At 48.4% G+C, this 24,479-nt stretch overlaps 10 protein-coding genes across 10 annotated transcripts; 5 read left to right on the top strand and 5 right to left on the bottom strand.

Moving 5' to 3' along the window:
* Positions 1-1,457: 1,457 nt before the first annotated feature.
* On the top strand, positions 1,458-3,031 carry ARB_03999 (NAD binding Rossmann fold oxidoreductase, putative; the record flags this gene model as incomplete). The annotated part of the gene is made up of 5 exons (XM_003017077.1): positions 1,458-1,908; positions 1,970-2,364; positions 2,433-2,520; positions 2,616-2,850; positions 2,968-3,031. 5 exons carry the CDS (start codon positions 1,458-1,460, stop codon positions 3,029-3,031), a joined length of 1,233 nt encoding a protein of 410 aa, XP_003017123.1.
* A 204-nt stretch (positions 3,032-3,235) lies between these two features.
* Positions 3,236-4,750, top strand: ARB_04000 (uncharacterized protein; the record flags this gene model as incomplete). The annotated part of the gene is made up of 3 exons (XM_003017078.1): positions 3,236-3,599; positions 3,687-4,019; positions 4,134-4,750. 3 exons carry the CDS (start codon positions 3,236-3,238, stop codon positions 4,748-4,750), a joined length of 1,314 nt encoding a protein of 437 aa, XP_003017124.1.
* A 2,249-nt stretch (positions 4,751-6,999) lies between these two features.
* Positions 7,000-7,476, bottom strand: ARB_04001 (uncharacterized protein; the record flags this gene model as incomplete). The annotated part of the gene is made up of 1 exon (XM_003017079.1): positions 7,000-7,476. The coding sequence occupies one exon, from the start codon at positions 7,474-7,476 to the stop codon at positions 7,000-7,002; it is 477 nt and encodes a 158-aa protein (XP_003017125.1).
* A 2,265-nt stretch (positions 7,477-9,741) lies between these two features.
* On the top strand, positions 9,742-10,749 carry ARB_04002 (HPP family protein; the record flags this gene model as incomplete). Its single annotated transcript, XM_003017080.1, has 2 exons — positions 9,742-10,008; positions 10,087-10,749. The coding sequence occupies 2 exons, from the start codon at positions 9,742-9,744 to the stop codon at positions 10,747-10,749; spliced, it is 930 nt and encodes a 309-aa protein (XP_003017126.1).
* Positions 10,750-11,036: 287 nt separating this feature from the next.
* On the bottom strand, positions 11,037-12,752 carry ARB_04003 (uncharacterized protein; the record flags this gene model as incomplete). Its single annotated transcript, XM_003017081.1, has 1 exon — positions 11,037-12,752. The coding sequence occupies one exon, from the start codon at positions 12,750-12,752 to the stop codon at positions 11,037-11,039; it is 1,716 nt and encodes a 571-aa protein (XP_003017127.1).
* A 686-nt stretch (positions 12,753-13,438) lies between these two features.
* ARB_04004 (uncharacterized protein) lies at positions 13,439-13,819 on the bottom strand (the record flags this gene model as incomplete). The annotated part of the gene is made up of 1 exon (XM_003017082.1): positions 13,439-13,819. One exon carries the CDS (start codon positions 13,817-13,819, stop codon positions 13,439-13,441), a length of 381 nt encoding a protein of 126 aa, XP_003017128.1.
* Positions 13,820-14,320: 501 nt separating this feature from the next.
* On the bottom strand, positions 14,321-15,274 carry ARB_04005 (uncharacterized protein; the record flags this gene model as incomplete). Its single annotated transcript, XM_003017083.1, has 3 exons — positions 14,321-14,681; positions 14,761-14,856; positions 14,913-15,274. 3 exons carry the CDS (start codon positions 15,272-15,274, stop codon positions 14,321-14,323), a joined length of 819 nt encoding a protein of 272 aa, XP_003017129.1.
* Positions 15,275-16,514: 1,240 nt separating this feature from the next.
* On the top strand, positions 16,515-18,606 carry ARB_04006 (cytochrome P450, putative; the record flags this gene model as incomplete). The annotated part of the gene is made up of 8 exons (XM_003017084.1): positions 16,515-16,724; positions 16,783-17,098; positions 17,165-17,248; positions 17,309-17,405; positions 17,462-17,762; positions 17,820-17,988; positions 18,085-18,355; positions 18,432-18,606. The coding sequence occupies 8 exons, from the start codon at positions 16,515-16,517 to the stop codon at positions 18,604-18,606; spliced, it is 1,623 nt and encodes a 540-aa protein (XP_003017130.1).
* Positions 18,607-19,699: 1,093 nt separating this feature from the next.
* On the top strand, positions 19,700-21,685 carry ARB_04007 (uncharacterized protein; the record flags this gene model as incomplete). Its single annotated transcript, XM_003017085.1, has 3 exons — positions 19,700-20,299; positions 20,352-21,493; positions 21,559-21,685. 3 exons carry the CDS (start codon positions 19,700-19,702, stop codon positions 21,683-21,685), a joined length of 1,869 nt encoding a protein of 622 aa, XP_003017131.1.
* A 618-nt stretch (positions 21,686-22,303) lies between these two features.
* ARB_04008 (uncharacterized protein) lies at positions 22,304-23,742 on the bottom strand (the record flags this gene model as incomplete). Its single annotated transcript, XM_003017086.1, has 2 exons — positions 22,304-23,314; positions 23,377-23,742. 2 exons carry the CDS (start codon positions 23,740-23,742, stop codon positions 22,304-22,306), a joined length of 1,377 nt encoding a protein of 458 aa, XP_003017132.1.
* Between the last annotated feature and the right edge of the window lie 737 nt (positions 23,743-24,479).

Below are 24,479 nucleotides of genomic sequence, written 5' to 3' on the forward strand. Positions count from 1 at the left end.
TTCCTCGATAAGCTCATCGAAATAAATCCACGCATCCCAGCCAGCCCTCGATATTCTGCAGAGTGCTCACCGACCAATTATCGTCGCCATCCGGCTCTGCTGGCCGTCGAGACTCTGACAACTCGTTGCGTTAAGGTTCAATAATGCATCTGTGCATGAGCATCAATGTTAGCTAGTTAACTTAGTTAGCGGATCGCGAGTTCAACTTAAAAATACATTCGCCCGCACCCGAACCCCACAAAAGATGCTCCATCCAGCGCCCAGGGCCGGACGAAGAACCTCCACGAAGCTGTGACGGCTGCAGCATGTCGAGACAGACACCTTGGATCCTCGGTCGTTGATGACGTGCCCCTGGGTTGCCCAGAGCGGCTGCCGTCGGCGGCTATCGCAGCCCTAAGCCAGCCGCGACGAGGCGCGGTTTAGCGCCAATATGTCTGCTGGGATTTACATGATTGGCCGGCGATTTGCTTACTTGGGCCAACAGGAGTGCAGGTAAATTTCTTGGCACACCAATGAGAGCATCCCAAGTTGCTGAACGTGCAGCCAATCAAAAATTTTCAAACGGCGGGCGGGCATTTGTTGACTTCGTCGCCTCACGAAGGTATTTGACATCGCGATATCACGCACTCTGTCGAGTCTTTTCCGGACAAACGAACGGACTGACAGGCCTTTCAGCAGGACTGACCCATCATGAAGCGCTCTACTCTATCGAATACCAACGGGAGTACTCCGTATAGAGCAGGGTATCAGATAGAGGATCGAGAGCGCCCAACAGCGAGCCCAACCCTCGAGTCGCCAGCTGGCCAAACTAACTAGGGACCCACGGGGCTAACGAGTTCAATATCAAAACTCCGATCAGCCTATTCACTAACAAACCCGTCTGACATCAGACACTCGCCAGACCTGCGTGTCAGTATGGCTTCCATCCGATTGCAAGCACTGGTAGGCCTGCATCGACGACCACGATGTAGTCGGATCTTATCCATTCGGGGCCATCCATCCAATAAGCCCATCACGTGAGTCATTGTATCTCCCAGTTCATATTGAGGAGCCTGGTCTTTAGAAGCTCGTTAAAAGGAGAGGTAAGGAAGAAGATAGAAAAGGACAACAGTTTCAAGGGATGGTTCGCTAAGCAGCAAAATTGCGTGGGGAGTTTGGAGTCCCCATAGTTCCCTAACTAACTTGCCACCACAATGTTATACAATCTACGGAGTAACGACTGGTTAGCTAGTTAGCTAACCGACCAGTTAAGTTATAGTTAGTTAGCCAACTTGGCCCTACGACATCCGCTGAGAACGTCCTATTTCACAGCGACAAGCTACTGCATAAATTCACCAGCTATTACTGCTGAAAGAGAGAGGACGCTAGCATAGATTCTCTGCATCCTCAATACATTCTCCCATCTCAGAGATATACTTAACTACTTTACTACACAGGCAGCTAACCAATCCCCCACCATGGCTGCGAAAGCATTCAACGTGGGGGTTATCGGCTACGGCATGAGTGCCAAAGTCTTCCACATTCCCTTCATCAGCGCCCTCCCAGAGTTCAATCTATATGCAATTGTGCAAAGGACACCTTCGGCTTCGGATGATGCGCAAAAGGACCACCCAGAAAGCAAGGTATATCGAAGTGCGGAGGAGTTGGTCAATGATAGCGCTGTCGATGCGGTGGTGATCACAACCACTCCAGACAGCCATTTCAGTCTGGCAAAGCTTGCTCTGGAGGCAAAGAAGCATGGTACTGTTTATTCTCCATTCATCAAGGCATGTCAAAGTGGGCGTCCGGCTAACCGGTGTGTGAGATATATAGTTGTCGTTGAGAAGCCGTTTACTCCCACTACGAAAGAAGCAAACGAGTTGATAGAGCTAGCAAAGACACAAAACAAGCTGCTCACAGTGTACCAGAGTGAGTAGGCTGTTAGTATATGGATAGGAGGTGCTTTTTCTGACAATATATACGATGCCAGACCGAAGATGGGATGCAGACTTTGTCACGGCGTCAAAACTAATCAAAGACGGCTCCCTTGGTCGCGTAGTTGAGTTTGAGACTCACTTCGACCGCCATCGTCCAGAGCTCAATATCAAGAAAGCATGGAAGGGCAAGGATATCCCCGGCGGTGGCTCCATCTATGACCTTGGAACGCATCTTATCGATCAGGCAGTCCACTTGTTTGGCCTTCCAAACGAGATCACTGGCTTCATCACGGCCCAGCGAGAGATTAGTACGGAAAATTACGAGGATTCATTTACCGTTCTATTGCATTATGACAGACTACTGGTAACAGCGAAGAGTGGAGTTATCAGTCCCGAGGAGAACCAGCTTCGGTTCTGGATTAGAGGCGAAAAGGGGAGCTTTAAGAAGGTACATCACTATACCATCCTCTACTTTTTGTCACATATCAAAGAGATTGACGATTTTCCACCATTTAGTACCACCTCGACCCTCAAGAGGACCAATTGCAAGCCGGTGTAAAACTTGATGATGCCCAGTATGGCTGCGAGCCCAGTGATAGGCACGGTACGTTTTCCAGCTGTCCTACGTGAATGTCCTGTGCACATGCACATCAAACACATGTGTCGCATGTAGTGCAACCAGTCACCCACGATAACTAGTTAGTTACTCGATAAGCAAGCTAACATCCACCCTAGGTGTCCTTACAACGTTTGCTGGGGGGAAGTTTTCTTCGCAGACAGTTCGGCCAGAGCCACCAACTTACAAGGAGTTCTACCGTTCACTTGCAAAGGCACTGTCTGATCAAGGACCGGTCCCTGTAGATCCCGCAGATTCGGGTACTGTCATTCGTCTGGTTGAGCTTGCAAAGGAGAGCTCCAAGAAGCGAGCAACCTTGTCTGTCTCAAGGTCCTAGAGTCATGCTGTTGCTTATGAATGTATATAGTTTCTTGCTCAGATACTAGGCAGCAAAGCTTTTTGTAGATTTATATAGGCCGAACTAGCCTATAATAGTTACTGGGACAGCAGGAAGAGCCACCTGGAAGCCATTACTATATCATACAAGGTCAAGGAGTAACAGAGGAAACCATGGAGCCTAGTGCCGTAGACATGGAAGGGAATAACTATCATAAGTTGTTGTTGCATCACCGACTTAGATCGTTGTCGCGGGAGCCCTGGACATAGACAACAACAACTACCGGGCCTTAGTAACAACTAACAACATAGGGAGTTAAACGAGGCCGTTATTCTACTGCTAAGAAGGAATATCAAGTCTCCCAAGATGAACCGCGTTGGGTGGTATACTTATCCTTACAACCCACATATCCTGGTCGGGACATATGCGGCATTCCCCCATCATGGAGGCTTCAGATACATGGTACCAGTCACCACTCATCCTGTCGCCCCTGACCATCCGATTTCTTCGCAGTGGGATGTCGTCTCAGGCCGTATCATAGAAATTCTGGACCGTGTAGGGACTCAGTGGGTGGCCGTTGAATGCTTTGAGCGGCGCCAGGTGCACAATGATAGGCACAGGGGAGAACACGCGGAGACACGCGAGACCACGGTCCTTATTACGGTGCTGGAGTTCCCTTATATTGATTCCGACTATAAAAAGATACTTCATGAAATCTACGAATGCTCAGGTAACTAGTGACCTGTTTCTTCAACCCATAGTTCAACGCAGGTCAGGAAAAGCTAACGATGCATCGCTCTATTTTCCACGGTGACAGGAGGGCTCTTCATTGAGCTGTTGGGGGGAACTGTCTGGTGCGGCGCAACGGAGACTGCCTATGGATGGTCCATCAACGTACGTGATCTGCGCTTCCCAGATGCCAGTGACGATAAGGGTGGGAAGCTATGGGGTCCCTATGGGGGTAATCTATCCTCCAACACCTATGTTGCTACGGATGGGATTGACAAGTCCCTGGGAAACTTCAGCTGTTATCTGCTCCTGTCCAAGCCTGGCGAGGAATTTGCCTCGGATGTTAAGGAGTGCTGTTTGGCATGCCATCATGCTGTCAGCCTACGCAGGGGGAGGTTCACCCGTACTGGCAAAGAGCTAAGTCAGTTGTTCGCTCATGACCCAACACCATAGAATGAGTTCTAGAGAGACATATGAGACAGTGAACATGGCTGATATAACAACAATCTTGCAGGCCCTATTACTGAAGATATAGGGAAGAATATCAGAATCCGATGCCCAACTACCCAAGAGTTCGCAATAGACACCTTTGGGAAGCTTGTCGATGACCCCGAGTATGAGGACGAGGAAGAGGAGCACATTGGCAACGTTCTTGCTAGCTCTGGTTTAGCAGTATCAAAGGACGACAACTGCAGGTTAGATTGGGCAGTGGTTCTCTGCCAGCCAGGGAAATGCGGAAAAAACGTTAGTATGGGCAACGTGCATCGAAACAGGACAACAGTAACAATCGACCGTTGGGCCAGACCTACTGGTAACAGTGAGATCTATCTTGCTGGAAGAAGAGAGAAGGGATATCTTAACACGGTGAAGAGCTGTATCTGTTATAGGAATGCCGGTCAAGAAACTAGAACCAAAGAGTGGGCAGCTATCGGTGGAGGCAAGGGGCATTTCGTCTACAACGACCCCTGCGGCCAGCTCGTTGTTGGGAAGTCCAACAACGAGGCTCTCGGAGTCGTCTGGGGAGGAACCAGATCCAAACTGACGATTGATGTAGCGGCGATATATATCACACCGCTGCACATCATTGCCCAGGGCATCCGTGAGGCAACTGGCTACAATGTTTCGCTCGCTGGGGGGTCTAAAATTGTCTGACTCCATCCCCCCATGGGGCCAAGCGGGTGCATGCCCCAGAGTGGCTCCAGGGAACAGCCAGTAACTAGTTACTCCTCCCCCATCCTAGCTCGTTAGAAAAGCCTCATCCCCATTATCTTCCTCTTTGTTCGGTTTAACTCAGAAGCTGTTCATCAGCCATAACCTTTGGGGGGAACTTGGTACCTTCAAAACTAACCGAGCGGTAAGTAACTAGCTAAAGAGTCACTTACCTGGGTAGAGTTGATATACGACCGAGCCATGGGTCGGGATAGCTCTAGGCTCTTATCGACTGGAACGACTTTTAGACCCCCGAGACTATTCGATGTTCAAATTGGATATCAAATACCACTGCCAACCAACCCTTGCATGGAGTTTAACAGGCGAAGAAGGATAAAAAGCAAATATCAATGTGATCTGTGGATTCCCAGCGAAAAATGACCAGCATTTCACTAACTACCTACACCACGATACAACCAATGCCGTTCTAATACATCTACTTTTCGATAAGCCAACCACAGGAGCGTCTCTACCAGTCAAGAGGCTGACAACGTTGTCCCTTTGCGTCTGATTCCAGTACCATGACACGCCCTTTCAGCCATGAGCAGAAAAGGGGGGAATCCTATCCCGAAAAATCCTGCTGCCGCCTCCTCTCTGCTTCGTGCAGATTGAAACTCCACCTGCATCGTTAGCTGCGTGTGTACTCCATGAGCTGAGAAGTAGCTGGAACCACATATGTAGCGACGTTCCAAACCATCTGGTTATCGGTTTTCTTTTCCCTGCTGTCGTTTTACGGTGCATGGCGTACGGGAACACCACGGGAAAATCATACCTTACTCTCAGGCCAGGCTTCCGCTGTTTGCTTTTTTAACCTGACTATTCTGGCCCTTCTCACTCATTTCGAGGGCCTGCAAAGCATGGCCCTGCCTTGGCCATTCTCGCAGTGGGCGGCCACCTGTGCTTCCTTGTCCTACGCTTCCGTTGGTGGTGGCTTTCTGCCTCTTTTCTTCTTCCCCTGCCTCCTTCGTGTGTGTCTCTTCTTTGAGCTTGCGGATACACACAGGCCATGGCATCAAAGATGCAACAAACTCTTGCCTTGCCCAACGGGGCCTGTGATGTCGCCATGCCTTCTCCTCAAGTCAGCTACTTCCGTGGGAGAAGTAACTAAGCGTCTAGGCGCAGATCGAGGGTCAGGCCAAACAAAGAAGAAGCCTATCGCATCCTCCTCGCCTCCTGATGCGTTTAGTATGGTTCTTCTGACTTCCCGCAGCCTTTCTGTTCTCTTATCTAGCTACCTATCCAACTCCATGTATTCGGAATAGATGGAGGTTACAGTATCACGGGTCCCCCTAGCGAGGAGGCTAAGAAGAGAAGGCGAGCAGACGGCAAGAGAAAAAAAAGAAAATATTGTCCTTCTCCATGAAAAGTCGACGAGGAAGAAGCAAAGTGCTACTCTAAAGAAAAGAAAGGAAAGAGAAAAAGACCCGGCGAGGAGCGTTCGAGCAGGTAGAGGAATGCGGGAGGGGGTAGTCGGGTCATTCATGGCCTTTGGCTTCCCGGTTAAATGGTCCCTTTATGATACCCTCCCCCGTACCTACAAATATGTGCATGTACTCCGTATGCTTCTGCATTCCCAGCGTCAATAATTTACTTCTTCGTTCGCCCTTGATTTTCATGCTGTCAAACACGCACTAGGGCACGTTTCTCATGCACCGTCATTATCGCTATCACTAGGACCAGAACCGTCTTCAGCCTCGATATATATACATAGCCTGCATACTCCGTATATATTATATATATATAACTGCTGCAGCATAACATCTTTTACATATTCTTCCTTTTCTCTCCCTCTCCCTCTCTCTTCTCCGTGTTATTTGATCTCTTTGCCTTCCGCCTGTCCTCTCACTTGGCCATGAGACCACGATAATCTTACCTTACATCCATACATACCTCAAACTGCTCTCCGGTTCATGTTCATGGCTGGACAGTATGGGATTGCCGGTCTCTACACAAGGCCTGCTGTCCAGCCTTCACGTCGCTCGCAGCCAGCGAGACTTTGCGTTTGAGCGAACCTTTAGTCATGGCAGCAAATCAGCTATGATCCTAAGCACAGCCGGCATCTTCTCCGCGCTCTCGTTTCTGATTATCATGCTCCGGTGCTATACTCGGTTCAGCCTACTAAGATGTTGTAGGCCGGATGATGGTCTGCTGGTCGTGGCGACGGTAGGTAGAACCTTTGCGACTGTTTTATTTTATTTTATTTTATTTTTTGACGGCTGATATGTGTGCTTTTGGTAGATATTCTCCTTTGTGTGCATGGCATTTTTGGTAGACGAGTCACGGCATGGCCTTGGTAAATATACGGATGACATGTCGATTCCTGACATTGAGAGATTAGCCTTGATATCATACATCCATTGGATATTCCTGATAGTAGCCAAGTCGATGGTCAAAGTGGCAATATGTTTCCAGTTTCTTCGAGTACCGCAGCCAAAGGGCTGTTTGCTGCTGGTCAAGGGTTTAATTGGTAAGACCTCACTGCCCTCTATATCCTTATATTCAGTCATGCTTAAAAAAAGAAACCCCAAAGGACTCGTTATAGTGACGACCATATCGCGGCTTGGCCCATTTATCTTTCGATGTCGACCCATCAAGGTATACTGGACGTACTCCATGTCTGACGAAACTTGCATTGGGAGCAAGGCGATGTCCGTTATCAGTGTGGTCATGTGTGGTTCGTTGAGTCCTAGATTTCGGATAGCCACATTCACAGAGCTGACGAGGTTGATTTTTTGACGGGATCAACAGGACAGGATGTTTTGACAGACTTGATTCTCACTAATCTACCGCTTTACTATTTCCCTCCCAGGAGCCTAGTACGGCGTGCAGGCGTTGTCCTTGCTGGCATTGTGGGATTGGGGTATCTGTATGTTTGCATCTGCTGCAGTTGACAACAGGGAAGAACATATACTGACATTCGTGTTTTAGGGGGTGCTGTGTAGCCATTATCAAGATGACTCATTCTATACTCAGTGTATATCTAGACAGCGGGTATCGGTATGTCTTGAGCCTTCCACCTTGACGTTATGATAAGTGAGAGACTAACACTTATCCAGGGGTGATATCTTCTTCCTCCTGAGCACGTATGTTATCGTAACCCACATATTTATCCACGCAGTACCAAATACTGATCCTCGTCTTAGACTCGAGCTCCATATCGCCACGATAGCATGTTCAATACACACCCTTCGCCCCTTATTCGAGAGCTACAGCGATGCAATATTCGTCAGTCGGTACGGCAATGGCGGCCACAATATTGATTATGATGACACCTCCTCAACCAGTCCCGGCGACGGTTCTAGGATACGAATGATCTCGATATCCAAATACGCACCGAACAGACTAACGTTTGACGACGACCGGCTCAGTCCAATCGACAGCTACGACGGCAAGAAAAGAGGGCCACACTGCAGTGCAAGGGTGGGCAGCAGTGGGCCGGCATTGTCATCGGCATCAGCGTGTGAATATAAAGTTGAAGTTAGCGCTTCCAGGGTATCATCTCCAGGGTCTTATCATCTGCCTCCTTTCCTCAAGGATTCTCAGAGCAACGGCGCACTTCGAAACGGCAGCGAGACACAACGAGGCGCACTTCCAGGGATAATGTGTACGACAGACGTATATGTTCGTATGGACACCCCGTCGGAAAAGGCGAGCGAACACAGAGTCTAGCCTGGTGCTAAAATATTTTTGGCTGAAGCGTTTTCTTGTATACATAGTTAGTAGAACTAATCATAATCCATCTTTCCCGCTCTTCGGGTGAATCGTGTGATCAGGGATTATCAAGCTTAAATCACATCAGCACCATATGCAGTAAAGCAGCTGTCTCCATCTGTCTCAGGGGCCGATATAAGTTTGATGTCCATGGGTGTTGGGTTAGGAAGGCTAGGGTCGTGCAAAGTCCGTTTCACAGGGCACTCTACAGGCCGTCACAACGGAGCCCATGCCGAGAAACGGCTGCTTATTCGAGTATATAACCAATATATAGACACCTAGAATCTCAGCTGCTAAAGCCTTTAGCTGTTAATAGACGACTTATCGTTGCAGCGAAGGATGTGCCGTCGATGGATGGGATAAGGGGGTCAGCTCTGGCGTCGTCGAGACAGGGATACCACCGTCGTCGTCATCAATCAGTCTGGCCTGTCGAATACTTACACACAGAGTGAGTAGGGATCCAGGACGGCGTTCCCCATGTCTGATGCCCTGCTGTTTTATCTTCCTGCTTGTCGTTGCGGTCGTTGAAGTCGAAGGAGCAGCATGGTGGAAGTCGATCAACAACAGGGAGGTGAACGTTTTGCCGCGGTATTGTAATTTTACGGGCGGATACCCTGCAAAGCTTCGCCAACCAAGCTTTTCCTGCGCATCAGATACTTCGCCAGCCACCAGTTTTTATACGAGATATCAAGTACCAGAAGACCCCCCGATGGCTTCCACTGGCTTCCACTGGTTTACGAGGCTTGTACCGGCAAGACGGACCGGCCAGCTTCCCGGCCTTCCGCGGAGAAATAGTCCCACGGCCAGAAGGCGAGAAACATCGCAGAAATTAGTTAGAGACTGGCAGAGTTGGCGAAGCCGGCGCTGGCTTGTCCTCGATGATGATATACCCCGTCTTTTCTCTGGTGCTTGGTTATATTTAGCTGGTCTCTCTCTCCCTCTGCCTCTCTCTCTCTCTCTCGGATCCTTCTTTCCAGCGTGTGCTTGACGCTGGGAGGCAAAAGGGTCGCTCGGTTGGCTGTCAAATCGGGCGTCTCATGATAACAGGCTCCGGGGGCAAGTCAAGTCACTATATAGAGAGAGACTCTGATTTCTTTCGATTCTTTTCTTTCCATGTGTCTATAGACGCTGTCTCCTTTTCCTCGTCTGTTTCCTTGCTGGACATAGTTACTCTTTTCATGGGCGGCCATTGTTTGCTGTTATAAAAAAAAGTGTTCTCGCCAATGAACCTCAACGATCTCAGGAGGCTAGAGATCGATATCGATATCTTCCTCAACCGGTTCATCCCGCACCCCCGATGGCACCGATATCCATATCCTGTGGCCCATTTCCTCGGCCATAGACGTGAAGCAGTGCCCAAGCTCGGGACGCTGGTCGTTATATTTTGGACGTTCGTTGGCGTCTTCTGCGGCTTGTTGACCATTACCGGAATATCTCAACATATCCCTTCTTTCAAACAACATGATGCTCCCCTCGTAGTTGGCAGTTTCGTATGTACTATCTCAATGCCCTCTTTGACTATGAACCCCCTGATCAACTGACCAAAGACGCCTTTTCGGCTGGGTTAGGGAGCTGCAGCCGTGCTTGCATATTGTGCTATAGAATCACCCCTCGCACAGCCCAGGAATGCCATCCTTGGACACTTCCTGGCAGCTGTTGTCGGTGTCGGGATCACAAAGCTATTTGGCCTCCACCCGCGTCATGAGGAGCTCTACTGGATAGCTGGTCCGCTGTGCTGTGCTGCTGCCACGCTGGTGATGGCTCTCACAAAAACCGTCCATCCTCCAGCAGGCGCAACAGCTCTGCTCTCGGCCGTTGACCCCAGGACAAGGCACCTCGGCTGGTTTCTCCTGCCTGTCGTCCTTCTTGCCTGCATGCTCATTCTTGTTACAGCTCTGATATTCAACAATATCGAACGGCGTTTCCCCACGCACTGGTGGACTCCTGTCAGTCTTATCCCACCAAAGGCGGCAGACCTGGAGTCTTCAACGTCAGAGGAGACTGTCCACCCTGACCAATCCGACGAATCGCCCCCTGACGAAGGCAATGATAAGCAGCCTGTAGACCAGATCATCATCAGCCCTGGTCAAGTCGATATATCAGGATCCATCACGCTCACTGCCGCTGAATATGACTTCCTCGAACGACTTAGTAGACGTATCATAGACATAGACGAGAAAGACGCTTCAACCGATGAAAAAGAAAAAGCAGACGAAACCAGACAAAACTAGATTTCTCTTCTCTTTTCCTCATGCTGTTCTTTTCTACTTTCTTTAAACCTTCATCTGCTCTTGTTACTTCTACTTCTTTTATACATAGAGTTATTAGACTAGCTTAGCCAGTTACTAGCTAGTTAGTAGTTATCAAAGCGCCCCTGGTTTGACCAAGCTTTACATGAGTCGACTCAAATTGAGCCACTTTAGTTATAACTCGAACTTGTAGTTAATTGGCTTGCTAAGAATAGGAGAGAAAAAGAAAGTCTCTAAATCTTGCTCTAGTTACTAGTTAAATATTTATATCATTCTTTTCTTTCTCCTTCACGGGGGAATACCCCTTTCTCTATCTCACTTTCGGAGCTAGATTGAGCTTTATCGGCAAGGCCAAACTCCGTCTCATGCTCTTTACGAAGATCAACATGTTTCTCTATAAATCCACAGAGAAATCCCAGGCCAGCAATGGCAGCAATCACCTGCCACACGACTGCCAGCGCCTTAACGTATACATCGATGACCTGGCTGCGTGAATCAGCTGGCAGCATCTTAAGGTGTCCGCCACTCGCGTATGAATAGGCAGCACCGTCCTTCAAGAGCGCCTGGATTGCTGTATCGGTGATCAAGTTTATATGCGAGTTTACCTGGCCATTGAACACGACGGATGCCATTGTTGCACCCCAAACCAGACCAAACGAGCGGACGAATGAGTAGGTCCCCGTTGCAACAGCTACGTCAGACTCTGGGAGCGGAGCCAAGGTGGACGGCAAAGTAGCAGTGAAGATGATTCCTGTGCCTCCAGACGCAAGAATCTGATACCCTACCCAAGCGCCAGTGCTAGATGACTCGTTCAATGTTGACAGCATGCCGGCACCAACAGCGCTTAATGTGAAGCCCAGCCAGTGTAAGGGTATGTACATTCCGGTTTTCGACATGAATACACCAGTTAGTCCACCAAAGGGGATAATGGCGAGGGCAAAGGGTAAGAAGTTCACTCCCGATATCAAAGGCGACGTTCCCTTGACCGACTGGAAATATACGGGGAGGAAGTAGGAGATGGCCTGCAGGATAATCGCACCCAAGAAGATAATGACCAAGCTGGCTGCCGATGTACGATGTTGAAACAGCCTCGGTGGCATACTGGGCTCCTTGCAAATGGCCGAGGCCTGGTGAATGTGGAATATAATCCATCCTAGCACTCCAAGAACCAAGGGGAGGATGGTCCGCCACGATCCCCACGGGTAGACACTCCCGCCGGTGATAAGACCAAAGAAAACCGCAACCATCGACGGGATAAAGATGGCGTTGCCTAGGAAGTCGACGCGAGCCAATGCATGGGCCCATGTCGGGCTTGTCTTATATCGGACATTCAGGAAGAAGAGAATGACGATGAGGCCCAGGCCGCCTATGGGAAGGTTGATATAGAAAATCCACCGCCAATTGACCTGAGCAAGTTTACCTCCGATGATGGGACCAATGGTTGTGCCGATTGCGGCGGTCGATAGCACAGCACTCAAGTACGGGCCCCTGTGCCGCGGAGGGATGATATCACAAATGACAATGTCAGACAGAACGTACAGTCCTCCTGATCCAAGACCTTGAATCGTACGCCCGGCAATCAACATGCCTACATTCTTTGCGCCGCCTGAGATGCCGCTCCCCAGAGCAAAGAGAGCGATGGCAACCAGAAGCGGATTGCGACGGCCGAAAATGTTAGCTATCTGGCCGAAAAGGGGCTGGGGGACGGTGGTTGCAAATAGAAACGAGTTTGCGACCCAGACGTATTTCTCTGCTCCGCCGATTTCTCGGGCTATAGTAGGGAGAGATGTGGTTATGATGGTTGCATCAACGGCAGACATGAAGGACAGCAAGCAAAGGGCAGAGAATATGCACCAGATGCGCCAGGATCTCGTGAATGCCTGGGGAGTTTCAACCTGGACTTTGCCATCCTTCTCTGGTGAGATAGCCGTATGTGAGATGGACACAGGGGCTGTGTTGGCTGGAGGAGGAGATGTCTCCTCCATCGGAACTATGCCCATCTCGAGGGAGATGTAAGAGCGCTATGGGGGATGGTCACCAAGCCAGAGGGTGAAATATGGCGGGACAAGGGCAACTGCACTTTTATAAGGCCAGCAGTTGTAATCAAACGGCACGGTAGTGAGATGGACATAGTTATTTGACTGGGTATATTGAATCCGTAGCCGCAAGGCTCGGGCCACAACGGGGTATTTGACTTCAACGCATGCTTGCCAGAGCAACACAGCATAACTAGTAGCCTATCTAGCTAATTAACCCGGTCCTCGCACATGTACACTGCATAAATGTTGGCAAGCCTGTGCTTTGCTGTGCTTATAGACCAGGGGGAGAGTTGGGATCTTCATGCAAGGCTGAGGACATGACTGGGACAAGTGACTAGCTACGGGGGAGAAAACAACCAGCTGAAAGCGACAAATGCACCGAGATATATTAACAGCAAGGTCGAGAGCAGGGACAAGGACAACGGCCACAAGAACAAAGGAATGATAACAGTTAGCAAGAGTTGGCAGGCTTATGATGTCTCAGTTGGTACAACCCGGAGCCGCCGCCAATCAACCATCCATCGCCCATCCGTGATCCATCCATGCATGCATGACATTTGCTTCTAGGCCAGTAGTTTAATTGGCAGCCCGCCCTAATCGCAATTCCAACGCCTGTCATCTCAGTCTCACTTTCAGCTCGTCATGCTGAACCAGCCCCAGGCGGCGATCAACAGGCCGGAGACGGTTCGAAAGACAGCCTTGCCCGGCACACCCTCGCGCCAGCACACATAGCCGTCCACGAGCCCGAGATAGCCTAGAATGAACATGATCGTGTCGACTTCGCGGAGCTTGTTTTGGGAGTAAAAGGTGAACAGCGCGAGACCAAGGGCGGTGGTTCGGCCTGAGGCGGTGATCATGATGGCCTGCGCTTCCTTGGAGACTGCAATGCGCTTTGGCAGGCCGAATTCCTCGATGGCGTAGGCAGCGTTCCAGAAGGGCATCAGGCCGCCGAAGGTGGTGGCTGTGGCCACGAAGAGCGGCGGGAGGTGCCATGCGGTAAAGTGTTCGAACATCGTGGGTGGATTATCCTAGTGAATCAAGAGGACAAGGTAGTGTTGGCTGGCTAACTAGCTGACTGACTGTGGTTGGGTTTGTGCAGGAGGAGGAGGATGAAGCTGGGAAGATGGATGATATCAACGCTCTATATATAACCATCCGGACCGGAGCAGCGTCACTTGCGGCGTGGAACAAAGAAAGATCACCAACACCAGCTCAGAGCCCATGCCTTGGCGCTGGAGTTACCCTGCATATAGTTAGTTAGCATTTTATATTTCCAACGGGACAGCAAGCTCCCCCTGGCCCCCGGGTTCTTCGTGGTCAGTGGAAGCAAGGGGTTGATATGCTAGCTACAACTTTGCCGGCAAAGACCCCCTGATCTCCATCACAATAGCAAGAATATAGTTGTACAGTGTATTGGCTTAACTAGAAATGCAATCTTGATCAATAACTAGCTGTCTGGCCTGCTCAATTTGACGCCTCCTCCATTGAAATGCCCTGAAATTTAACTCATGTCCTTAATGTGGTGGTGTATCTGGTCCAGCTTGACTCTGGGATATATGGATTGCTTTGGAGATGGCATTTTTCATCGGAATAGAGGAAGAGGAGGACGAGTAAATCCTGGTGAAGGGTCCTGTCTTGCCTCCAAGGCCATCTACGGAGTCACCTGGCCAGCTGTCATGGCCGTTTCTCAGCTTTGACGGCAACTCAATCCTCTCTTCATCCGCAAACTGGTTGTCTGGGTTGGACTTTGTCTTGCTTATAAGCAGCCTTGATCGAAGGGTGGAATATACTGTGCTGGGCTGTACAATATTCAGCCAGAATGAATATATAGCCGGTGCACAGCTCACGATAACTGTTCCAAATAACTCTGCGAACCTAGTACTCAGTCAGCATCTAGACTTTAACCACATAGTTATAGAAAGGGTAAACCGGGGGTTCTCTTAAGCTAACTCACGTTGTAAGTGAAATACAGAGTCCATTCCATACTGGATCTTCACCAAGAAACAATTGAATCCGGAAACCAAGGGAAGTTATACTCATGATAACGGTTCTATAGACAACCAAGTTAGTGAATAATCTTGGGGAATGTCGCAGACTATAACATACGTAAAGCCAACCAAAAACACAATCGCCAGCCCAACTTTTTTCGCTTGGGCCATCTGTAGCTTGCGGATGATAGGAAAAGGCAGGAGAAAGATTATAAAGTCCGCGAGAACCGTAAAAGATCCGATAAATATAGCAAGAGTAACCGGTTCTGCACACCTCGCAAAGGCAGTGGCATCCCAAGGAGCCCCGTTTCTAGGGAGACAGTATACTGTAGCCAGAATGATATTGATACCATAAACGAGGAACGTGAGGACAATCAGTCCGTAGGAGACCCGGGATATCCATCGTACGGAGCTGAAGATACGGATGTAAAGAACTAGAACTGCGGATTTTGTCGCCCACAAGGCAGGAGCAACTATCATTTGTTGTGCAAATTGTCTCTAATTTACACAGTTAGCTGAGGTTGCTTCTACACTTGAAAGTTATAGGAGCTCACCTTGATAAACGACTTGGTTACTACAGAGGCAGGGACATCCCATGAATGCCTTGCAACACCATCTAAAGTAACTAGCTATCTGTTAGCCTATTGTATTCTGCATGATGAAGAGGATATAGCAAAGGTTACCAGATTCAATTATTGCCCAGTATCCAATGGCGGCTGCTTCACCAAAAACGCACAGATCTTAGAAATCACAGCAGCGGTTAGTTATATGATAGGGATTTATATCAGTGTAGGAGCTCACACACAATCATCCGGGCCTAATCTGCCTGTATGTTTATAGTTGGTTATGAGGCGTATCGTAAGGCATAGCATGCTAATGGAGATGAGAACGACGCCAAGTGAGAGAATGGCCGAGTCAAGTGTGGGAGGGTCCACAAAGTTAGATGGCCCGCCGCTTGGATTGGGCGCAAGAGGTGTCTTTGAAGGATCCATCGCTGGATGTTGGTTGAAGAGGATATCTAGTCAAAGCAAAGCAAGGAGAGAAACCGATTCAAGAGTCTGCGGGAAACAGCCAGCCCGGAAAATTAGGCGGTTACACTCATCACTAAGCCATAAATGTTCTGCCCTGGGAAAATGGGGAGTACCATTTAACTATACAAACGGTGGACAGTCCAGCCTTGCAACAACCCCCAACAGTCAAGGGTGAAATGGTTACCCTGCAGGCGGATAATGCGGCATAGCTTGGCATATCCTGGGTTGGAAAAGATGGTCAGCCTTTTGCGGATTGGTGCCAGTCATGCAGGTTATACAAAGGCAAGGATGAACTGTAGGATTGTGAACATGACTTACCCGAGACAATACACCTCTCAGTAGGCTATCGATATTACTATTGAGCCGCGCCGCAAACCGTGGAATCAGAATACCAACTCGCTGTGATATACGCAGGGAGTACATACCCCTTAATCAATCCCAGAACTACGCAAGGCTGTGGAGCAGCAGCCTATCTTCGTCGTCAGATGCTTTCGACAGTCATTGGCACCATGTAGGGAGAATTGAGGCTGTACTCTGGGTGGGCTGTACAGCTGTAGAGGGCTAAGCTGCTAGAACATATAACGACGCAAGTCTAGCTGGTAAAGGACTCTGAAATCCAAACCAGCAGAGTCTATTATATATAGAAAGAGCAATAGCTTTTTGAACCTCACGATAACCGTATCAACACAATGGTTTTACTCCATAGCATGGATGCCTTGGTGGCTATTCCACTGGGGAGCATCATCTTAGCCCTATCTGCCTTCTTGCTGGCTCGAGAGGAGCTCAAGTCTTGTCTCCTATCATCGATTTCCTTTCCAATTTCAATCGTATCAAAGCGTGTCAAAGCCTGGCGATTTCTTCTGGATGGTCCTAACATCATTCAGGCCGGATATGACAAAGTAAGTGTTCACCAAGTAAAGTGCGACAACATATGGATTAAGCTGATATGTGGCCTAGGCCAAAGGATCTCCATATGAGGTCCTTGCTCCCGACGCTCGATATGTGTTTGTATCTTCAGCTGAGCACATCAAGGAGATTGATGCTGCCTCGGACAACGTTCTGTCCCTTCAGGCAGCGGCAAAGCAGATGCTCCAGCCAAAATACACAATGAACAACTTCAACTGGTTTGATAAAAGAGGCGTTGACGGTACACCGCTGGTCCGGACTCTCCGTTCCCTCCTAACAAACAATGTGCCGAACCTGATTCCGGATATTCGAGCGGCCGTCTCCAAGATGTTTGACACCTTTCATGATTCGCTCCCGGCCACAAACGGTAAGGGAAACGAGGGATGACATAGCCCTTGGTATAAATAAAAGCAGTTGCTGACAATTTCGATAGGGGCCAAAGCTGCACCACTGTATCCGATGGTTAAGGAAGCTGTTGCTTACTCCAATGCTTTGGCATTTTTTGGAGCAGAGCTTGGTAATTTTTATGTCCCCTAAGCCACTGTTTAAACCTACTTTGACTGACAAAGGGTATTAGCCCAGGACAAGCAGTTCATGAAGGCTGCAATTGACTTCATCGAGAACACCCTTCTGATTGCTGAAATTCTGCGTCTTCTGCCAAGCTCTCTTGTTCCGTGAGTTCGAACCCATGACAGGAAACTAAGATCTCTCTAACCTGTGGCCATTTTAGTATAGTTGGAAAGCTCCTGGCAAGGCACTTCCGGTCCCACGATGTCCTTCACAGTACCTTAATACCGGTTACTGAGGAGAGGCTTCGAGAAAGGGCCCTGAAACGGCTAGGGCATAAGACTCCTTCCCATGTGAGTGAAAAGTTTCTCTCTAGTAGATGCTCGCCGTTGCTGATGGCAGATCAGAAAGACTGCATTCAATGGGTGATGGAATGTTCGCCAACGCAAAAACCATGGTCTGCTGAGAGAATAGTGCATGAACTGATGGCACTTTGGTTCGGATCAGTTCATGTCCTCACAACAGTAAGTTGGCAGTTTCTTGCTCATACATGATAAGTCTTGCTGACTAGCACTCTATAGACCATTTGCTATGCAGTGCATGATATTTGTCTCCATCCGGAATATGTTGAACCGCTTCGAAAGGAACTCCAAGGCCCGGAATGGGAGACTTTTGAAAAAACAGGAAAAGGTCTACCACTCCTTGATAGTTTTATCAGGGAGTCTGCCCGTCTAACCCCAGTTGAGTCAAGTAAGCACCCTGATGTTTCCTTTGTATCTTATGAGATATGTCTTTGGCCCAAAACTTCACTTGGATGGTATTAACCTGTTGTCCACCGCCTAATAGTGAGCACGCGTCGACAGGCATTGCAGCCATTCCAGTTATCAGACGGGACCAGAATTGAGATCGGAGAATGCTTCTGTACTCCGCAGCGAGCGATGGCGAGGGATCCCGCCAATTTCGAAAAGCCACTCGACTTCCACGGTGTCCGATTCGTCGACCCAAGGGTACTCGCAGACCTCGAACAGCCAGGGTTTAATATACCTAAGACTGCGAAACCCTCGCAGCTTACAGATACTAGCAACTCGCAGCTCTGGGGCACTGGACGCATGGCATGGTAAGTGTTCCCGTTCAGCTTCAAAACCTAGGTATCACCATGACGAATGGAACTAATGGTTTGTAATCATTTGTAGCCCCGGGAGATTCTACGCCGCAGCAGTCATGAAAATAATCCTTGGGCTATATCTCACCAAGTATGACATGGAGTTGGCAGACAAGAAGGCTCCGCGTTGGTTTACGTGGAGGTCGTTTATCTACCCAAGTGCCAGCACAATAGTGAATCTTCGGCTCACTGGGGCGACTGAGTAAATCACACTCTATACATGCGATTAGACTGTCATGTAGTTATCTGGAGGGCCTACACTGAATGTGCTTATCCGTGTTGTTGTGTCAGGAGAGAGGTATTAGATTTCGGTAGGGAGCTTGGGTAAATTTAGATAGTTTTCGTTAGTCAAGAGTTTATAACAGACCAAACCATTCCTTTTTTCAACATCAATCATGATCTCGATATATGAAACGTAGTTCCGTGGGCAGCAGGGCAGGGTATCAAATTCTCGGGAGCCTTGAGAGTCTTGAGAGGCTTGAGAGGAGGTCGAGAGCCTCCTTTTTTTTTTTTAAGGTTGGCGTTAAACAGAGTTTACACTAGTAGCAACCTAACCCAAACTAGTTAGAGTATGTTAGTCAGCAACAACAGTGGCGAACGTCATGGTTGCCGCCACATCGACCATGACACGGCATCATAAGCGTATATATAAATCATATTTACATTATAGCTATTGACTTAGAGTAATATTACTCTACCAATGTACAGGTATTATATAAATTGTATTGCCTCTGACTGGAAAACCCTAAAAATCTCAGGTACAGAGTATAGTCCAGGTCGATGATGTTATGCTCACGTGACTATCAGCCAATGAGAATTTGTAGAATTTGTTTACATAAGCCCTGACGTCTTAGACTTTTCACGTTCGACTTTTTTTTCCACGTCAAACTCGTCATCTTCATCCTCCCTCAGCAGCAACAGCAAGTCATCGCATCGCAGGCGACTTGTTCTTCAGCTTTATATTGTGGGATAGAATAGGGCCGTCTGGATACCCAGGACCGCCCCTGCCAGCCCAGCTTTTTCTCCTATTTCTTTATTTTTCAATAGACTGCTGTTCATCCCACTCTTAGGGCTTCCTATCGATAAGGCGTCAAAAACCCCCCACTATCGGTTTGTTCTTCTCCTTCTGCTATAATATTGATTTTTATTCCTCACTCTTGATGATCTGGCTACAGATCAGGCATATGAGACTGCATCTACCAGGCATATCTAGCATATTACTGACCTTTGATATTCACGATATAGACCTAATATCAATATCCAGCTAATCTAAATAAGAGGAAATATTACCTAGCAAAGATGGTCTCTGCATCCAAAGCCGCCCGCCAGGCCAAACGTGCCGCTGAAGGGGATAAGAAAAAGACAGCCACCTCCAAGCTGTCATCGAAGGCCAACTCCAAAAATGTCTCCACCGCTTCTTCTGTTAATGGTGATGATGCGGAGGAGGGCGGCACCAGCGCCGCCAAGATGTCCGATGTCAAGAAATTAACAGAGCAGACGGACAAGTTCGGACTGTCAGATCGTGTCACTACCGGTGTTTTGGCATCTGTCCCATCCAGCAGAGATGTTAAAATGTCTTCCATCTCACTTGTGTTCCACGGACGAGTCCTTATCACCGACTCTACTCTTGAACTCACTTACGGCAAACGATACGGCCTTCTCGGAGAGAACGGATGCGGTAAATCCACTCTTCTAAAGGCCATTTCCAAGAGAGAGTTCCCCATCCCAGAGCACATTGATATCTATCTACTCAATGAGGGTGCTCCCCCAAGTGATCTCGGAGCTTTGGACTGGGTGGTTACAGAGGCACAGAACGAGCTGGACCGACTGGAGAAACTCGCCGAAGAGGTTTTGGAAAACGAGGGACCAGATTCACCTGTCCTTGAGGATATCTACGAGGTAAGTAGGTTACATTATTTAAAGAGAGAATATACGCTGATTAGTGTCGCAGCGAATGGACGGCATGGACCCATCTACTTTCCACACCCGAGCATCTCTCATCCTTACTGGTCTCGGCTTCAACAAGGTCACCATCAAGAAGATGACCAAGGATATGTCTGGTGGTTGGAGAATGCGTGTTGCTTTGGCCAAAGCTTTGTTCGTCAAGCCATCTTTGCTTCTCCTCGACGACCCCACTGCCCATCTTGACCTTGAGGCTTGCGTGTGGTTGGAAGAATACCTAAAGAAATGGGATCGAACCCTCATCCTCGTCTCCCACAGTATGGATTTCCTGAACGGTGTCTGCACAACCATGATTGATATGCGAATGAAGCAGCTTATGTACTATGGTGGAAACTACGATTCCTATCAAAAGACTCGAGCTGAGCAGGAAACCAACCAGATGAAGGCCTACCACAAGCAGCAAGAAGAAATCGCTCACATCAAGAAATTCATTGCATCCGCCGGTACATACGCCAACTTGGTGCGACAAGCTAAATCCCGACAAAAGATTCTCGACAAGATGGAAGCCGATGGTTTCATCCAGCCTGTTATCCCTGACAAGGTCTTCACCTTCAGATTTGCAGATGTTGAGAAGCTACCTCCACCAGTCCTTTCCTTCGACGACGTCACATTCTCCTACTCAGGTGATGCGAAGGACAACCTGTATGAGAACCTCGACTTTGGTGTAGACATGGACTCTCGAACCGCCCTTGTCGGCCCTAATGGTGTTGGAAAGTCTACTCTTCTTCGTATCATGACTGGCAAGCTTGCTCCCACATCGGGTATTGTCACCCGTCATACCCACTTGAAGCTCGGCATGTACAGTCAGCACTCCGCTGAGCAGCTCGACCTGACCAAGAGTGCTCTCGACTTCGTTCGTGACAAGTATTCCGAGAAGAGTCAAGATTATCAGTACTGGCGTCAACAGCTAGGCCGATATGGCCTTTCTGGTGAATCTCAGACTGCCCTTATGGGAACTCTTTCTGAGGGTCAGAAGAGCAGAATCGTCTTTGCTATCTTGGCCATTGAGAGTCCCAACATGCTGTTGCTCGACGAACCTACTAACGGATTGGATATCCCCACCATTGACAGTTTGGCTGATGCTATCAATGCTTTCAGTGGCGGTGTCGTTGTCGTTTCTCACGACTTCAGGTAAGATTCCATCCCTACCAATTGATTTCATTTGTTAATATCAAGATACTAACGTTATCATCTAGACTCCTCGACAAGATTGCCAAAGACATCATGGTGTGCGAGAACAAGACTGTCCGCCGATGGGATGGTACTATCGGCGAGTACAAGAACCACCTCCGAAAGAAGATGATCAACGCCGGCCAAGTCTAAATGCCGATAACCGGAGGCTTGTTCGTTTCCTGCTTGATTCCCCATTTATTTACTGTTTTTCTTGACTACCCAAAACGCAACCATCCACAACTAACGGCCTTGCTTAAAAATCTTTTGCCATGTTCCTCTTATCGTCACGGTCTCGGTGGTACGAATGGTTTTATTCTCCCTTGACCTGTTATTGTTATGTAAATGGGCCTTTCCCCTGGTTAGCGCATCGAAATCGACTTGCGCACATGGGAACTGGGATTGTTTAGACTTTAAAACTGATGTTTTCTATCCCTTCGTTTGACTTATTTTTTGCATCTGCTCCGAGGGAGGAGGCTTCTATATTTATTTGCCTTCATGAAATGGCAAGGTAATAGAAAAGGTTGATTGATAAAATGAAAGGTTACTTACTACTTTCTTTATACCATCGTCCTGCTCTCAAGTTGGTAAACTTTCGTAGAACCATGGTAGTGATTTAAGCTTACACAACGATACTGTGAGCTCGTGGGTAGAACGCGAGTCCTCGAAGGCCCTGGTCATCCAAAACACCAATGCATCGTTTTATTCTGGCGGTTACTATCATTATCCATATAGTATATAAATATATATATATATATATATATATATGAATCATCCCCTCTTCAGCTCCCCTCCGAACGGAGAGTCCATTCCCCCGAGCCTTTCACCCTCCAATTTGCGCTTTTTAGCGGCGCGATCTATATCATTTTCCACGTCTTGCTCCTCACTCATAGCAGCTACGTTAACTGAAGCCGGAGCAGCAACTGGTTCTGAAGGGGTATTAGCTCCGGTGGGGACAGCCGAACCACCCGCTTTCTGCAACCTGTTCAATGCAACGAGATCTTCTCTTTCCGGGTTCTGGCAGTGAAATAGCTTTTTCCCTATCAGCTTGAGCCTCTTCATCCGTGCTGAGCCGGGAACGGTGCTTGATGTTCCATTATTTTGTATGTAAGAGGTAAGTAGGTCGCTGCAGGACTGTAGGACGGGAATAAGTTTGGCGTGTATATTGGAGAGCATGTCTGAAGGCGAAGTTGAGGAAGTAGGGGATGTGTTGGCCGGGCCCAGCTTTGTTTCAAGGTAGAACTCAGCTAGTGGTCTATCGGCAATGAGTAATGCAGATATCCATATCTGTGAAGGGGTATAAAGGAAATATGCATCTGTCATTTGTGCAGAGTGCTTAAGGATCTCTCTGGTATTGTGGTGTACTTTTGCTAAACGGGTAGCTAGAGGCGAAGCAGGTACTGGCCCAGCTATCGAAGTAGGCGGAGGTGGAAGTGACTGGATGGATTTCTGAAGTCCAGCTGGAGTAAGTCCTAGAAGATGGGGTCCTGGTGTAGCTTCTCCCTTTGCAATCGCATTCAACTCCATCATCCCGCCCTCTAATCCACGGAATGGGTGGCGTACGTCAAACGTAAACCGTAGGCCCTGTGTGAGCAGGAACTCGGGAGCAATTATACTTTCCATCGTCGAATTGGGTATGTGTTCTGTAAATGACCGGAGGGACATGTAGAAGTTATCCGTCTTTGTAGCTAGGAAGAGCGCACACGGCATGATAGATTTCGGGTGGTAGGTCATTGGGGAATTCGTAAGGTAGAATCGTCGAAGGTATTGAATCGCAGTCGCCTTTTTTTTTTATCATCTGTTAGCCTTGGTATAACTTTGGGATGCGTGGAGGCTATACATACCCTTACTGTTGTAGGCAGAGGCGGTTTATATTCGTCTCCCAACTCCATGGTCTTCTCGCAAAAGTACTGTACCAGCTCAAACTCCTCATCTGGCGTAAGACATTCTATCTCCTGCTCGCTTCCTGCTCCTGTTCGAGCTGGCGTAACGGCTCTATCAGCATCATTTGGGTTCGGATTTGGTGTGCCTTGGTCTGGTGTTGGAGCTGCGGAGGCTTGTTGTCGAGCTTCTCTGGCCCGGCGGACGGCAGCACGAACTCGCTCGCTTGCAACGGCATTAGTATTAGCTCGGATTGATCGGAGGGAGTCTTCTGTGAAGGACCAGAGGCGAAATTGCGTAGAGGTTCGGTATATGTCGTCTTCTAGCATGGTTGGAAGTTGAGCTTAGAGAGCTATATCCAGCTGACTCGTGGTGTGAACAACGTAGCGATCAGACGTGTAAAAGAAGACAAAGGCACAGGTATATGGAAGTATCTCAGTAAGCTGCGCCTTGAGTGAAGCTGAAAGCCGTGGTGACGATGTATTTGAGTATGCAAGCCTGGAGCTTTTTGCTTTGGAGGCGGAAGTAAAATAAATAATTACACTTTTGCGCGGAAGCTAAATAGTGACGACTATCGACTCCAGACATCCAACATCCTATCACCATATAACTCTACCTAGCTATATAGAAAAACAATGAATATAGAGTATGATGAGGGTAGTTGAATGTGATTTGGGATTGAAGCACCTATTTAGTTTCCACACAAAAGCCTTTGCTCCGCGCTATAACGCCAGTCTTGTTGATCCATCGCCAGACACCACCTTATGCTCTCTCTCTCTCTCCCTCTCTCCTCGGCCCCTTTTCTCTCCATCCGCTTTCCTTCTCTTCTCCTCCTTGCGGAACAGTTCCAATTACTCAATTGGCAGATAGTCAAAGAAATGAAAAACAAGGGGAAATATATGGGGGGTTGCTAGGGGAGGGTAGTATATGGGAGCGGTGATGAGACAGAGAAAAATAAGGAACAGAAATAAAAAAAAAAAAGGGACAAGAAACAGAAATGCTGGGAAGGATGTATGTAAGGAAGTAGGTAAGGATGATAGATGATATAATGTGGTCAATGGAGTTA

This window comes from Trichophyton benhamiae, assembly GCF_000151125.1.
Source record: "Trichophyton benhamiae CBS 112371 chromosome Unknown contig01293.0, whole genome shotgun sequence".
NCBI classification, from domain to species: Eukaryota; Fungi; Ascomycota; class Eurotiomycetes; order Onygenales; family Arthrodermataceae; genus Trichophyton; species Trichophyton benhamiae.